This window comes from Tursiops truncatus, chromosome 6, assembly GCF_011762595.2.
Source record: "Tursiops truncatus isolate mTurTru1 chromosome 6, mTurTru1.mat.Y, whole genome shotgun sequence".
In the NCBI taxonomy this organism is placed as follows: domain Eukaryota; kingdom Metazoa; phylum Chordata; class Mammalia; order Artiodactyla; family Delphinidae; genus Tursiops; species Tursiops truncatus.
In genome coordinates, this window is record NC_047039.1 from 101,586,957 (window position 1) to 101,603,576 (window position 16,620).

The 16,620-nt window shown below is 45.9% G+C and overlaps 1 protein-coding gene across 8 annotated transcripts in view; it reads right to left on the minus strand.

Annotated features, from left to right (window-relative positions):
- Positions 1-16,620, minus strand: part of CDK5RAP2 (CDK5 regulatory subunit associated protein 2) — a 181,417-nt gene that overhangs the window by 47,626 nt on the left and 117,171 nt on the right. For all 8 annotated transcript variants that reach the window (XM_073806488.1, XM_073806489.1, XM_073806487.1 and 5 more), the window contains 2 exons: positions 12,397-12,829; positions 1,824-2,034 (listed from right to left, as the gene is read on the minus strand). In XM_073806488.1, coding sequence (XP_073662589.1) covers positions 1,824-2,034; positions 12,397-12,829 — 644 coding nt within the window. The remainder of the gene's footprint in view (positions 1-1,823; positions 2,035-12,396; positions 12,830-16,620) is intronic.

Below are 16,620 nucleotides of genomic sequence, written 5' to 3' on the forward strand. Positions count from 1 at the left end.
AACAAAGCCCATGCGCTACAACTACTGAGTCCGCGTGCCACAGCTACTGAAGCCCACACGCCTCGAGCCTGTGCTCCGCAGCAAGAGAAGCCACCGCAATGAGAAGCCCGTGCACTGCAACGAAGAGCTGCCCCTGCTCGCTGCTACTAGAGCAAGCCCACACGCAGCAACGAAGACCCAAAGCGCAGCCAAAATTAAATAAATAATTGAATAAATAAATAAAATTATCTTTTTTAAAAAAGTGATCCTTTAAAGCAGAGGCCTGCCTACTTTTCTTCAAAAGCCAAATAACGAATATTTGAGACTGCAAGCCCCGGGGTCTCCACCACAGCTACTTAACCCTGCATCACAGCGCAAAGGCCATCACAGACAATGCGCAAATGAATGCAGGGGGCCGTGCTCCCATAAAACTTTACAAAAACCCACAGTGAGCCTGGTCCACAGGACACAGTTTGCCAATCCCTGCTTTAAAGCATAAGTCAGATCACGTGACTCCGCTGCTCAAAACCCTCTGGCCGTTTCCAACCTTACCCGGAGTAAAAGACAAAGCCCTAGACTGCCTATGAGGGCCTAGCGGGTCTACCACCACCCTGACCCCTTCTCCTCCTGGTTCCGCCCGAATATCGCCTCATCGGGGAGGCGCTCTCTACGACTCCACGTACCTTAGCAAACCCGACCCCCGCTCCACGTTACCCGTGTCCTTCACCAGCTTTATCTCCCTCCACAGCACGGACCATTTCACACACGATACATCTGCTCACGGCTTACTGCCTTCCTACCCCTGTGATACACAAGCTGGACACAGACTCGGTCTCTTTTGTTCACTATCTCCCCAGTGCCAGGAGGACCTGATACATCCTTTCCGAATAAATACATAAAAGACCACTGTTGCCGTTCTTGTTATTGCATGCTGTTGTCATTCGCTTAGAGCAGAAGTTCAAAATCAGGAGTCAAGGGCTTCCCTGGTGGCGCAGTGGTTGAGAGTCCGCCTGCCGATGCAGGGGACTCGGGTTCGTGCTCCTGTCCGGGAAGATCCCACATGCCGCGGAGCGGCTGGGCCCGTGAGCAATGGCCGCTGAGCCTGCGCATCTCCGCAACGGGAGAGGCCACAACAGTGAGAGGCCCGTGTACCGCAAAAAAAAAAAAAAAAAAAAAAAATCAGGAGTCAAGAGAAGTGCTCTTGTGGATTCACGAGCGCTCTAAAGATGATGGACGGTGCTCCACGCATGAGAAGGCCCTCAGCCTCCCCCAGACTCTCAAAGGGGCAACATCTCTTACGCACCACTGTCTCGGGCTAGAGGATCCCACTGACGTGCTCCCTCCAAGTCTAGGAGTCTCACCCTGATACTCTGTAACCCCAAGGCTCTCTACTTGGGGAGCTCCCAGGAGAGCAAAGACAGCAGATTCCAAGTGAGTAGGGAGGCAGGTCACTTCTAGAAGCCATAAGTTCAGTAGGGTTTAGAATGAGCCCCGAAGAACCCGAACAACTGTGGCCTGGCCATCCAGAGAACCCTGCAAAGAGGACTGAGGCCTCCACAGATGGAGCCCCCAGACAACTGCAAGTGAAGGGGGCAGTGACCTCACAGGCCTGGGAGCACGACCAGGCCCCCTCTGCCCCCTCTGGAATAAAATGAAAGCAACAAATGAGCTTTCCTTACCGTGTTCCCTCGATTGTATATTTGTCAAGAGTCAAGATTAGTCACTGCAATTCATGAAATTTATACTCAAACGTATTGCAATTCCAAACAACGCGGCTGACGTTTCTGGCCGTCCTGTCACGCCGTTCATCTTCTCGCAGAGGATACGGTTTCCTTGGTGCTTACCTTTCAGGAGCGCTTTTTCTGGTGCTGGCCTCCCCTCCATCACTGTTTCAGCCAGAATTAACTTCTGGTGACGTTGCTTGTTGTGAATTTTAAACTCCTTCAGCTCCCCCTGCTGCTGGGCCACCACCTCCTGGGGGGCAGGGAGCTGGCACACACTCCCTAGTGGCCGCGATGCTTTTATCAGGATGGGCAAGCGGGACTTCTTCATGTCCTGAAAGTACACCCAGGGAGACAATGAATACACTTCCTCTGGTCGCACAGTCAACACGCTCGTGCCAACCTTATAAAACAGGACTCAAAGTGCCTGTCCAGATAACGGCACCTCCGTTTATCCCCCGGCCTGCAGAGCTGTGTCTTGGCAGGTCCCCCCTCTGACTGACAAGTGCCAAGCTGTTCCTCCCTGACACCCTCTTAAGCCCGGCCGTGTCTCTCTGAACGTTCCAGATGCTCCCTACACGGCAGTCCTTTTCCCCACACAACCTTCTGGGAAACGTTTTCTAGCTCCTTATCGATTTCCTCACTTCCCACCCTCTCCTAAGTCTAAGTCAATCTGCCTCTCACCCCGCCAGGCCACCAGAACCACCCCTTACTCAGTTGTTCGGGGGCCACTAGGTGCCTAGTCCCATGGCTATTTCCCAGGCCCAGAGCTCCGAACCTGCCCAACCTACACATTTCTGACGGCCCACCAGCCCTCCCAAGTCAACTGAAAGCTGGGCTCCTTCATTCTATCACCCCAGGCCTGCATCGCACAGCTCCAGCACTCAGACGACCTCTGTCTCGGGGAATCAGACCACCCTCCACTTGCTGCACAGACAAAAACTGGAGCCATTTTTAAAATCCCCTGAAGGAACCTGCACAAGCCTCTTAGACAGCCTCATCCACCAGAGGGCAGACAGCAGAAGCAAGAAGAACGACAAGAGGAAAAGGCAGAGGGCTATGTACCAGATGAAGGAACAAGATAAAACCCCAGAAAAACAACTAAATGAAGTGGAGATAGGCAACCTTCCAGAAAAAGAATTCAGAACAATGATAGTGAAGATGGTCCAGGACCTTGGAAAAAGAATGGAGGCAAAGATGGAGAAGAGGCAAGAAATGTTTAACAAAGACCTAGAAGAATTAAAGAACAAACAAACAGAGATGAACAATACAATAATTGAAATGAAAACCACACTAGAAGAAATCAATAGCAGAATAACTGAGACAGAAGAATGAATAAGTGACCTGGAAGACAGAATGGTGGAATTCACTGCTGCGGAACAGAATAAAGAAAAAAGAATGGTAAGAAATGAAGACAGCTTAAGAGACCTCTGAGACAACATTAAACGCAACAACATTCACATTATAGGGGTCCCTGAAGGAGAAGAGAGAAAGGACCCAGGAAAATACTTGAAGAGATTATAATCAAAAACTTCCCTAACATGGAAAAGGAAACAGTCACTCAAGTCCAGGAAGCGCAGCAAGTCCCATACAGGATAAACCCAAGGAGAAACACGCTGAGACACATAGTAATGAAACTGGCAAAAATTAAAGACAAAGAAAAATTATTGGAAGCAGCAAGGGAAAAACGACAAATAACATACAAGGGAACTCCCATAAGGTTAACAGCTGATTTCTCAGCAGAAACTCTACAAGCCAGAAGGGAGTGGCATGATATACTTAGAGTGATGAAAGGGAAGAATCTACAACCAAGATTACTCTACCCGGCAAGGATCCCATTCAGATTTGATGGAGAAATCAAAAGCTTTACAGACAAGCAAAAGCTAAGAGAATTCAGCACCACCAAACCAGCTCTAGAACAAATGCTAAAGGAACTTCTCGAAGTGGGAAACACAAGAGAAGAAAAGGACCTACAAAAACAAACTCCAAACAATTAAGAAAAGGGTCACAGGAACATACATATTGATAATTACTTTGAACGTGAATGGATTAAATGTTCCAACCAAAAGACACAGGCTTGCTGAATGGATACAAAATCAAGACCCATCTATATGCTGTCTACAAGAGACCCACTTCAGACCTAGGGACACATACAGACTGAAAGTGAGGGGATGGAAAAAGATATTCCATGCCAACAGAAATCAAAAGAAAGCTGGAGTAGCAATACTCATATCAGATAAAATAGACTTTAAAATAAAGAATGTTACAAGAGACAAGGAAGGACACTACATAATGATCAAAGGATCAATCCAAGAAGAAGATATAACAATTATAAATATATATGCAACCAACATAGGAGCACCTCAATACATAAGGCAACTGCTAAACAGCTATAAAAGAGGAAATCGACAGTAACACAGTAATAGTGGGGGACTTTAACACCTCATTTACACCAATGTACAGATCATCCAAAATGAAAATAAATAAGGAAACACAAGCTTTAAATGACACAATAGACCAGATAGATTTAATTGATATTTATAGGACATTCCATCCAGAAACAGCAGATTACACTTTCTTCTCAAGTGCGCATGGAACATTCTCCAGGATAGATCACATCTTGGGTCACAAATCAAGCCACAGCAAATTTAAGAAAACTGAAGTCATATTGAGCATCTTTTCTGATCACAACGCTATGAGATTAGAAATGAATTACAGGGAAAAAAACGTAAAACACACAAACACATGGAGGCTAAACAGTACATTACTAAATAACCAAGAGATCACTGAATAAATCAAAGAAGAAATCAAAAAATACCTAGAGGCAAATGACAATGAAAACACGATGATCCAAAACCTATGGGATGCAGCAAAAGCAGTTCTAAGAGGGAAGTTTATAGCTATACAAGCCTACCTCAAGAAACAAGAACACTCTCAAATAAACAATCTAACCTTACACCTAAAGGAACTAGAGAAAGAAGAACAAACAAAACCCAAAGTTAGCAGAAGGAAAGAAATCATAAAGATCAGAGCAGAAATAAATGAAATAGAAACAAAGAAAACAATAGCAAGGATCAAGAAAACTAAAAGCTGGTTCTTTGAGAAGATAAACAAAATTGATAAACCATTAGCCAGACTCATCAAGAAAAAGAGGGAGAGGACTCAAATCAATAAAATTAGAAATGAAAAAGGAGAAGTTACAACAGACACTGCAGAAATACAAAGCATCCTAAGAGACTACTGTAACAAGTCAACTCTATGCCAATAAAACGGACAACCTGGAAGAAATGGACAAATTCTTAGAAAGGTATAACCTTCCAAGACTGAACCAGGAAGAAATAGAAAATATGAACAGACCAATCACAAGTAATGAAATTGAAACTGTAATTAAAAATCTTCCAACAAACAAAAGTCCAGGATCAGATGGCTTCACAGGTGAATTCTATCAAACATTTAGAGAAGAGCTAACACCCATCCTTCTCAAACTCTTCCAAAAAACTGCAGAGGAAGGAACACTCCCAAACTCATTCTATGAGGCCACCATCACCCTGATACCAAAACCAGACAAAGATACTACAAAAAAAGAAAATTACAGACCAATATCACTGATGAATACAGATGCAAAAATCCTCAACAAAATACTAGCAAACAGAATCCAACAACACATTAAAAGGATCATACACCATGATCAAGTGGGATTTATCCCAGGGATGCAAGGATTCTTCAATATACATAAATCAATCAATGTGATAAACCATATTAACAAATTGAAGGAGAAAAAACATATGATCATCTCCATAGATGAAGAAAAAGCTTTTGACAAAATTCAAAACCCATTTATGATAGAAACTCTCCAGAAAGTGGGCATAGAGGGAACCTACCTCAACCAAATAAAGGCCATATATGACAAACCCACAGCAAACATCATTCTCAATGGTGAAAAACTGAAAGCATTTCCTCTAAGATCAGGAACAAGACAAGGATGTCCACCCTCACCACTATTATTCAACATAGTTTTGGACATCCTAGCCACGGCAATCAGAGAAGAAAAAGAAATAAAAGGAATACAAGTTGGAAAAGAAGAAGTAAAACTGTCACTGTTTGCAGATGACATGATACTACATATAGAGAATCCTAAAAATATCACCAGAAAACTACTAGAGCTAATCAATGAATTTGGTAAAGTTGCAGGATACAAAATTAATGCACAGAAATCTCTTGCATTCCTATACACTAATGATGAAAAATCTGAAAGAGAAATTAAGGAAACACTCCCATTTACCACTGCAACAAAAAGAATAAAATACCTAGGAATAAACCTACCTAGGGAGACAAAAGACCTGTATGCAGAAAACTATGAGACACTGATGAAAGAAATTAAAGATGATACCAACTGATGGAGAGATATACCATGTTCTTGGATTGGAAGAATCAATATTTTGAAAATGACTATACTACCCAAAGCAATCTACAGATTCAATGCAATCCCTATCAAATTACCAATGGCATTTTTTATGGAACTAGAACAAAAAATCTTAAAATTTGTTTGGAGACACAAAAGACCCCGAATAGTCAAAACAGTCTTGAGGGAAAAAAACAGAGCTGGAGGAATCAGACTCCCTGACTTCAGACTATACTACAAAGCTACAGTACTCAAGACAATACGGTACTGGCATAAAAACAGAAACATAGGTCAAAGGAACAAGATAGAAAGCCCAGAGATAAGCCCACGCACCTATGGTCAACTAATCTATGACAAAGGAGGCAAGGATATGGAACGGAGAAAAGACAGTCTCTTCAATAAGTGGGTGCTGGGAAAACTGGACAGCTACATGTAAAAGAATGAAATTAGAACACTCCCTAACACCATACACAAAAATAAACTCGAAATGGATTAGAGACCTAAATGTAAGACTGGATACTATAAAACTCTTAGAGGAAAACATAGGAAGAACACTCTTTGACATAAATCACAGCAAGATCTTTTTTGATCCACCTCCTAGAGCAATGGAAATAAAAACAAAAATAAACAAATGGACCTAATGAAACTTAAAAGCTTTTGCGCAGCAAAGGAAACCATAAACAAGACGAAAAGACAGCCCTCAGAATGGGAGAAAATATTTGCAAACGAAATCAACGGACAAAGGATTAATCTCCAAAATATATAAACAGCTCATGCAGCTCAATATTAAAAAAACAAACAACCCAATCCAAAAATGGGCAGAACACCTAAATAGCCATTTCTCCAAAGAAGACATATAGATGGCCAAGAAGCACATGAAAAGCTGCTCAACATCACTAATTATTAGAGAAATGCAAATCAAAACTACAATGAGGTATCACCTCACACCAGTCAGAATGGCCATCATCAGAAAATCTACAAACAACAAATGCTGGAGAGGGTGTGGAGAAAAGGGAACCCTCTTGCACTGTTGGTGGGAATGTAAATTGTTACAGCCACTATGGAGAACAGTATGGAGGTTCCTTAAAAAACTAAAAATTGAATTACCATATGACCCAGCAATCCCACTACTGGGCATATACACAGAGAAAACCATAATTCAAAAAGACACATGCACCCCAATGTTCATTGCAGCACTATTTACAATGGCGAGGTCATGGAAGCAACCTAAATACCCAACGACAGACGAATGGATAAAGAAGGTGTGGTACGTATACACAATGGAATATTACTCAGCCATAAAAATGAACGAAATTGGGTTATTTGTAGAGACATGGATGGATCTAGAGACTGCCATACAGAGTGAAGTAATTCAGCAAGAGAAAAACAAGTATCGTATGTCAGCACATATATGTGGAACCTAGAAAAATGGTACAGATGAACCGGCTTGCAGGGCAGAAATTGAGACACAGACGTAGAGAACAAATGTATGGACACCAAGGGGGGAAAGCAGTGGGGGTGATGGGGGTGGGGGGATGATAAGAAATAAAATAAAATAAAATAAAATTCCCTTTATGCACCTCGCCCAATTGCATCACTCACCAGGTTCCACTAACTCCAACTCCCAAAGTGTCTATCAATTCTTCTGTCACTTCTCATCCTCCGCGGCCACCCCCCAACTCCAAGATGCTGTAAGCTATCATCCAGGCCACAGAAACAGCCTCCTGGGGTGTTCTCCCCACACTCATTCTTGCCCTTTCTAACCCACTTGCCATACTGCACCAAAACAGGCAACACACCCCCGCCCCTGCTTAAAACTATTTTAATTGTTCCCCAGTTCTCGTATGGCCAAGGTCACAGTCTTTACCACAGCCCACATGTTGTGCACTATTACAGCCTGAGTTACTGCCCCTCCCCACCCCCCCAACCTGCAGCCACAGAGACCTCCTATCAGTTCCTCAGAATGCTTTGTTCCTTCCTCCTCAGGACCTTGGCATATGCTATCTCCTCTGCCTAGAATACTTTTTCTTGCCCACCCCCACCTCTCCCACTAATCCCAACACATTCATTAGGACTCAGATCAAATGTGCCTTCCTCAGGAGAACGGGCCTTGATTTCCCTGTTATATACTCACTGCCAGCTCAGAATTCTCCTCAGAAAAAGATTAGGAGCATAATAATTAAATGCCTATGCAATTACTTGTTCTTTGTCTATCTTCTGCACCAGCCTATAAGCTTTAGAATTCATGGATTCTGCATTTCTTATTCATACTCTATCCACAGTTTTGAGCACAAGAACTAGTAATATAGTAGGTGCTCAACATCTATTTGTGGAATGAACATACAAATAATAACTTAAGAGGCCTAGGACTTCCCTGGTGGCGCAGTGGTTAAGAATCCGCCTGCCAGTGCAGGGGACCCAGGTTCGATCCCTGGTCCGGGAAGATCCCACATGCCGTGGAGCAACTCAGCCCGTGCGCCACAACTACTGAGCCTGAGCTCTAGAGCCTGCAAGCCACAACTACTGAGCCCACGTGCCACAACTACTGAAGTCCGCGTGCCTAGAGCCTGTGCTCTGCAACGAGAAGCCACCGCAATGAAGAGTAGCACCCCCTCGCTGCAACTAGAGAAAGCTTGCCTGCAGCAACAAAGACCCAACGCAGCCATAAATAAATAAATAAACAAACACAAATAACTCAGTTAAAAGATGGACAAAGGATCTGAAAGACATTTCTCAAAAGGAGATACACATATGGTCAACAAGCACATGAAAAGATGTTCAAATCATTCATCATCAGGGAAATGCAAATCAAGTCATAATGAAATACCACCGCTCCCTACCCATTAGGATGGCTATAATCGAAAAGATAATCACAATTGCTGGTGAGGATGCGGCGGAACTGGAGCGCTCACATGCTGGTGGAAACTTCTGTAAACTAGCTGCAGCCACTTTAGAAAAGAGTCTGGCAGTTCCTCAAACCGTTAGACAGAATTACTACATGACCTAGCAATTCCACTCCTAGATCTATACCCCGGAGAACTAAAAACACAGGTACACACAAAAACTTGTACATGAATGTTCACAGCAACATTATTCATAATATCCGAAAGGTAGCAACTGCCCAAATGTCCATCAACTAATGAATGGATAAATAAAATGTGGTATCCATACAACGGACTATCACTGGGCCATAAAAAGAAATGAACGACGGATACCTGCTACAGCAAGAAAGAACCTTGAAAACGTTACGCTAAGTAGAAGAAGCCAGTCACCAAAGATCACAGACTACGTGATTCCATTTATATGAAATATCCAGGGCAGGCAAATCTATAAAGACAGAAAAAAGCTTAGTGGCCGCCTTCAGCTAGGGGTGCGCAGCCGGGGGAAATAGTAAGTGACTGCTAATGGGCTCGGGGCTTCTGCCTGGGATAAGGTTATGTTCTAAAATTGATTGTAGTCGATAATGGTTGGGACCCTGGAAAGGAGGAAATCAGCAAAGCCTCTCAAGAAGCAAAGAAGAAGAAGGAGCCCTTGTTGCACGTTCTAGGATGTCAAATGCTTTCAAGCATGTACTCCCGTAATCCTCGGGTGAACTATGCATTCCCAGAGCTCAGAGGATTACAGAAGTTATTATACCTATTTTCTCCAGATGAAGAACTGAGACGTCAAACAACCAGCCCAGTGTCATACAATAAGAAGGCTGGAGAGCTGAGCCTCAGGCTAGCTCTTCAACCTCTACTGCCCAGTTAAGAAAAGTGAGAGCCTTTCTGCCCTGAAATTCCACGCAAGAGGAGAGAACAGGTTCAAGGACAAGAACAGTCTGCAGTGGTGTCAGGGACCACTCGGGAGGAGGTGGACGCCTCATCAAAAAGGGCTGGAAAATAAGTCACTTGCTTGGTCCTCAGACTCCACCAATCTCTATTCTTGGATCCAAATCTGTGTGTCATATGGCAGCAGAGAAGATAGCTGCAAGTGCACAAATGCCAAAGCCAATTTCAGGCTGGAAGGCTGCCGTCAGTCACCCTAACGCCGCTTCCAAAATAACACCACACAAAATGCTACCTTATGGATGCCGAGCAGAATCCCACCTACCACCTTATTAAAGATGGCATCCTGGAACTTCTCACTTGGGGACGGAAGGGGGACAGGAATGCACATACCCTGAGCTCCTACCACGGACACGGCCCGAGGCACTCGCCACACACTGCCTCACCGAGCCAGCATGCCAGCCCCGGGTGCCAGGTCACAATGATCCCCTTGGAGCCACTGAAAGTCAGGTGACTGACCCAAGGACTCAGAGCAGGTGAGCGGCGAGGCCCAATGCAATCACAGGTGTATCTGTACAGCCCAGCATCTCGTCCCTGTAACTCAACCAGAAGTATGTCCCGTCTCCCTGTTTCGCCCCTGGGCTGCAAAGATGTTCTTTTTAACAGGATGCCACAGTTCTAGCCTAAGCTCAAGGATTACTGATTCCCTGACTAACCAAAGACCACAGAGAAGACCATTAAATTTTCTTCTACGTTGCATAGACCGGAGGCCAAACTGGTGGTAAGAGAGCTCCTCCCTTCCTGAGAAAGGTGGGGTTACAATATCCCTGTCTGCCTCTAAAACCAGACTCCACTTTACGCCCCTGCTACTCCTCTCAACGGCTGAGTCACTCTGGACAATTTTCTGAGCCTTTCAGAGCTTATATTTCTTCACATGCAAAATGTAGGTAATACCTACCTAACTAATATGCTTGGTGAGAAGATTAATTGTGATGATACATGAATAGAATATCTAGCACAATCCTGGCATATATAGCAGATGCTAAAAAAAATAAACACAGTAGCCTTCCTTTTGAAGATACCAGCAGGAAGATAATTCCAAATGGAAAATTTTTTTCAATATATTTGGGGAAATTAAGTTCATTTGATTATCCAATTTTCCTGAATATAGGATGCTATCTCCCTCATAGATAGCAGGGGGAAAAAAAACACATGCACACACACAACATCTAGTTTTCCTAATACACAGGTACAAACTAAACTAGCTGGGGCAGATGAGAGCATCTCTATTCTAGCCAAATTGCACAAATCTGCATCTCGAGTACTGTTGATATAATGGCAGTGTCTTTTTTTTTTTTTTTTTTGGTCTCTACTGATATCTTTAGAAAACCCTTTTCTAGAAATTACAGTTTTGGTGCATAATTTAAAACAATCAAAAGCAATTTTGCTAATGATATATCTAACTCTCTTTGGTATGCACAAAAGCGGTAATTTACTGGTCAGAAAATAAACTTAATTCTCCATTCTGATGCTATGAAGCAGTGTGCACAGCTGATTTCTCAGAGACAAAACACCCATCAGAAACAAGGAGACCAGTCGCTGGAGCCCTACCACAAACACGACCTCTCTCCTTCTCTCCCAAGCCGCTCCCATCTCCCTGCTATGGGGCCCCTCAATCCCAACCCCTCCTCCCCAGGAGGGTTTTAGTAAAAGGTCCGATCAAACATTGCCAGGAGAGTCTGGTTTTTCACAATCTGGCATATTTGATGGTATCTGAGGAGAAGCATCTAGAGAAAGGATCTTGACTGAAGCAAAATGCAGGCATTCACCCACCAAAACCAGACCCTACCACTCGGGCCAGCACAGGCTAGACAGGAGCCTGACCCAGGGAAAGGGCACGGCTGTGCAGTCAGGCCTCTCACAGCTGGCTGACCATGGGCACTCGGGACCTGGCTTCCTTACCTTTGCCGGGTGTTGTAAGGATAAGAGAATGGAGACAAAGCCCACAGAACGGTACCTCTAAGACACAAAGTCCATACAAAATAAAACCTAGGTTCTCGTCCCTACCCCTAAAGTCAGGTCATTCCAGTTTTACTGCAACTGGCAAAAGTAAAGGTCCATCAACAGGGGAAAATTAGGTAAACTTTGGTACATTCCCCACAGTGGAATTTTAGCAGCCGTTACAAGGAAAGATGTTCCTGATACATAACATGGAACAGTAAGCCACAGACAGATGTACACACACGACTCTGCTTTAATAATGAAAACACACGGATATCATGAGTTACAGATAAAGAAGAGAGGGCTGGGATGGCGGAGGAGACAGGGAGGGAGGAAATGCTGGTAACACTTTGGGGAAGTTCAGGATGGACACACACCTCCAGGCAGAGGCCAAGATTAAGTACAGGCAGAGAGAGACACCAGACTTTATACACATTTTTAAAAAGCAGTGGGATCGGAGGTGATTTTTAAGTTTTCGGTCTATATTTAGTAAGTAACTAAGTAAGTAATACGTGGGGAAACTTACTTTTTCGGTCCCGCTGGGGAAGGAGAGGGCAGCGGCCTGCCGCCCCGGCATCCCGCACAAGCTCTCCGGCTGAGGCTCGGCGCCGAATACGGCGTCTGTTGGCTTCTCTTCCCAAGGCTCTGTCGTGCCCTCGAGTCTGAATCTGACCGTGTCGCCCTCCACAGCCATGGTCTGCACGGAGGCATCTTTCTGCTCCACCCTGGACGCCTCTGCCGCCTTTGCTAGCTGGGCTCCCGGAGGCCACTCGAGTTCATCACGTGGCTTGGAAGACAAGTTGGCTTGGATGAAATGCCCGAGTTCACCTCTTAGCTGAACGGCCATCTGCCCAAGTGTCTTCTCCGTTTTACCGTCAAGGTGTTCTCCCGAAGCTTCCTGCTCTCTCAAGCATATCTGTTCCAGAAGCAGTTCTCGGAGCACTTTCAGAAGGTCCGGCCTGTTTTTCCAAAAGGGAAGGAAGTGGGAGGCCTCAGCTTTCTGCTATGGCCTTGTCACCGACCCACTTTCCTAAGTTTTCCCCATCGATTCTGGCCCAGATTCTGCTGAATTTAAACACAGTGAGCACTTGCCACATGCCAGGACCCAGGCCAACTATGCTATCCAGGTCACCTCAGAACAACCACACCAGGTAGGTACCACATGTCTCCTTCATGGAGGAGAAGGAGAGAACTGATTTGGCGCAGGTGCACAGCAAGTGAGGGGGGCACACAGCTACCTGGACGCAGGCTGGGCTTCGGAAGAGCAAACAGAGTCATAAGGTATGCATGACGATTGCAAGGTCCGCCCACCCCCCTGGGCCCATCCCTACATCCAGGGGCAAGTATGGCTTTGGATGAATCTAGCCAACCTGGCAGATCCATGAGCCACCTGGTCCATCAGGGTGCACAGTCGGTGCTCAGCAAAGGTATCGAATGAAGGGATGCTGGGAACTGCTCTGGATAAAAAGAGCAGTGGCTTTGAAATCAGACAAAATGGCTTCAGATTCTAACTCTGTGATTCTTGGAAAGCAAGGTGAGTTTTCCTCCACAGGACGCTGTGAGGATTAAACGAGAGCATGTATGGGTAGCAGATGCTTCTCATGCCCCTTTGCCACATGGCCTGGGCCTCCCTGGGATTTCAGCTGCAACTGCGTTGACAGCTCTTGTAGACAGTCCCTCCGCCAGCGCCCACGGCATCTCTCTGCTGCCTTGGGCCCTTTCCCAGAGCTCTCTGAGCCGGCCAGCAGGGCAGCGGGCAAGTGCGGACCCATTTATAGCTCCAGGGGAAACCCTAACCAGTGGAGGAAGAGAGCTGTTGGGTGAATGTCCCAGTCTCCCGACCTTCAGAGGGCCAGCACTGACGCAGGGTCTACACCGTCCCTCAGAGGGTGGCTGGCAGGGCGGAGGCCCAGCTGCCCACAGTCGCAACCAGATCATAAGGCAGCCTTCCTGGCTTTGCCTCCATCCCTATCTTAGTCTCCCTCATCCCTCCTCCCTTCTGCCTGGAGTCACATCCCAAATAAACCACTTGTACCCAAGTGGTTACCTCAGGCTCTGCTTTCCCAGGAACTCAAACTAAGCCAACATGTAGAAGACTCTGGAGCGGTTCCAGAAGAATCCCTCGTGAGTGTGTGTCTTGGGCCAGACACTATAGTGGGCGCTGGGGCTGCAGAAGAGCCTGCGGGGCCTGGTGTTAGAGGCAGTTGTGTAAACAAGTCACTACTCCACAGGCTAAAAAGAGAAACACAGGCACCGTGGAAGTCTGGGAAACTACGGGCAAGCATCCCAGGGTGTCCAGACTGGGGGTGGCAGGAAGAACGCCAAAAAAGGGCCTCTAGAGTTGATGAGAGGTTAGCTGGGGGAAGGGAAATGGAACCTTCTAAGCATGGAAAACAATATGAACGGAGTCAAGACACACTGTGGAGAGCAGGGAGGTGAGGCTGGAAGGTGAGGCAGGGAGACCTCAGCCATGTTAAGGAAAGGAGAGCCACTGGGAGGCTCTGTGTGACGGAGTGCATGGCCACACACGTGCCGTGGGTAGAGAATGAATGGAGAGATTTCCCGTCAGGACAGTGGTGAGAGTACACTCAAGAGCCCCTACCATCTGCTCTAAACATACGTAAATGACAGCAAAACAGACAAGACAAAAAAATGGTCAAGGTGCACTACAGGACTCAGAATCAAATAAGATGTATCCAAAGGTCAGAAACAGAGGAGGAGACCCACTGCCATGATAAAGAGGGCATCCGCAGAAAGCGGAAATTTAACTCCCATGGTTGGAAGAAGACCCACGCAAATTTCATGCCCCTAAAGTAAGACCTAGAGAGACAAGTCAAGGCAACTTCAAAAGCACCGCACAGGGAGGAGCAAGGGTGGCGGGCGGAGCGGGGCTGCTGACACAAACCACTGCTGCAAACAAAATCCACTGTTATGAAAGACAGCAATCGGACAGAGGAGAGAGTCCACACTCGAGGAAATAAAAACAATAAAGCAATCTGAAGAAGACTTAAAATAAGTACGTGTCAATCATCTAAAAAATAAAGGAGAAAAAGAGACTCATAAAAATGAGAGGAAGTTATAAAACTGAGACAGAAAATTATAAAAAAGAAGACTGGAGCGGGGGCAAGCACTGAGGGAGGGCCAGCTGGAAAGCTGTTGCTATCTTCTGGGAAAAAGAAGATGTGGTCAGGATGGGGGTGGAGGTGAGTAAAGGAGGACCATTACTCACTACCGAATAACACACAATAAAATCCAGGAAAAAAGACTTACAAATGGGTAGTAAAAGGTGGTGAAAGAGGCCATTATAGGGCTTCCCCGGTGGCGCAGTGGTTGAGAGTCCGCCTGCCAATGCAGGGGACACAGGTTCGTGCCCCGGTCTGGGAAGATCCCACATGCCGCGGAGCGGCTGGGCCCATGAGCCATGGCCGCTGAGCCTGCGCGTCCGGAGCCTGTGCTCCGCAACGGGAGAGGCCACAACAGTGAGAGGCTCGTGTACCACACACAAAAAAAATAAATAAAAGAAAAGCAGGAACTGACATTTACTAAGCACTTAACGGTGTGCCAGGTCCCTTAAATACACTAAATAGCTTTAGTCCTCACAGTAAGACCGAGATGGGGGCTGTTACTGACCCCATTTCACAGATGAAGAACACAGGCTCGTGAAGATTCAAGATCTTCCGGCAAAGTGGCAGAGCAAAGACTGCAGACGCAGACTTTCTGACTCCAAAGAAGCACTGCATTCTTTCTAGTTTTCTAAACTTAAACCTTCTGCTATGATGCTGAGCTTCTAACAGTCTGCACATTCATTCTAATATTCATCGAGCTTCTCCCATTTGTCACGTAAGGCGGTGGAAATGCATGGTGGAAAAGAATCATGGCGCTGACGTTTCATTGAGGAGACAGACATCCATACAGACACGGGTAACTGAATAAGACAGTGCAAGGCAAGGAGAAGTACAAGGAAGGAGGGACGAGAAGGAGGGGAGGAGGGCGGCAGTCCTGAGACAAAGTGTAGAAGCAGGGATTCTTGTTAGACAAAGTGGTCAGGAAAGGCCTCTCCACAGAGCTGAGACACCACCACATCCCGGGAAAAGAGTGTGCCAGGTAGCGGGAACTGCTACTGCAAAGGCTCTGAGGTGAGAACAGGCTTGGATGACGGAGGAACAGAAGGGTGAGTGTGAACAAGAGAGGTAGCTGATAAAGACGCAGAAACAGGCAGAGGCCAGGCCAGGGAGCTCTGATCTTACTCTAAAGGTAACGGAAAGCCAGTGGAAAGCTTTAAGCACAGAAGAAACATAATCTCATCTAAGTTTTTGAAAGCTGGCTCTGGCTCCTCTGTGGAGAATGGCTACAGAGAGGCAAAAACGGAAGCAGGGAGACAATCTAGAAGGCTGTGCTTTTGGAGTCCAGGCACGAGATGTGACAGCTTGGACTAAGCTGGACTAACAGGGAAGCCGTAGAGACGTGAGTGGGTGGATTAGGGATACATTTTCCAGGTGGAACAACAGGACTTACTGATAGTTATGAGGATTGTGGAAGCTACACTTCCAGCCACAGCAGTGCTATTAAGTGACTCGTGGAAGAACAGCAGAGAAGCACATTAGAACAGGGGTTGGGTTTTAAACCAATTAGAGGGACTTCCCTGGTGGCGCAGTGGTTAAGAATCCGCCTGTCAACGCAGGGGACACAGGTTTGATCCTCGGTCCAGGAAGATCCCACATGCCGCGGAGCAACTAAGCCTGTGCGCCAC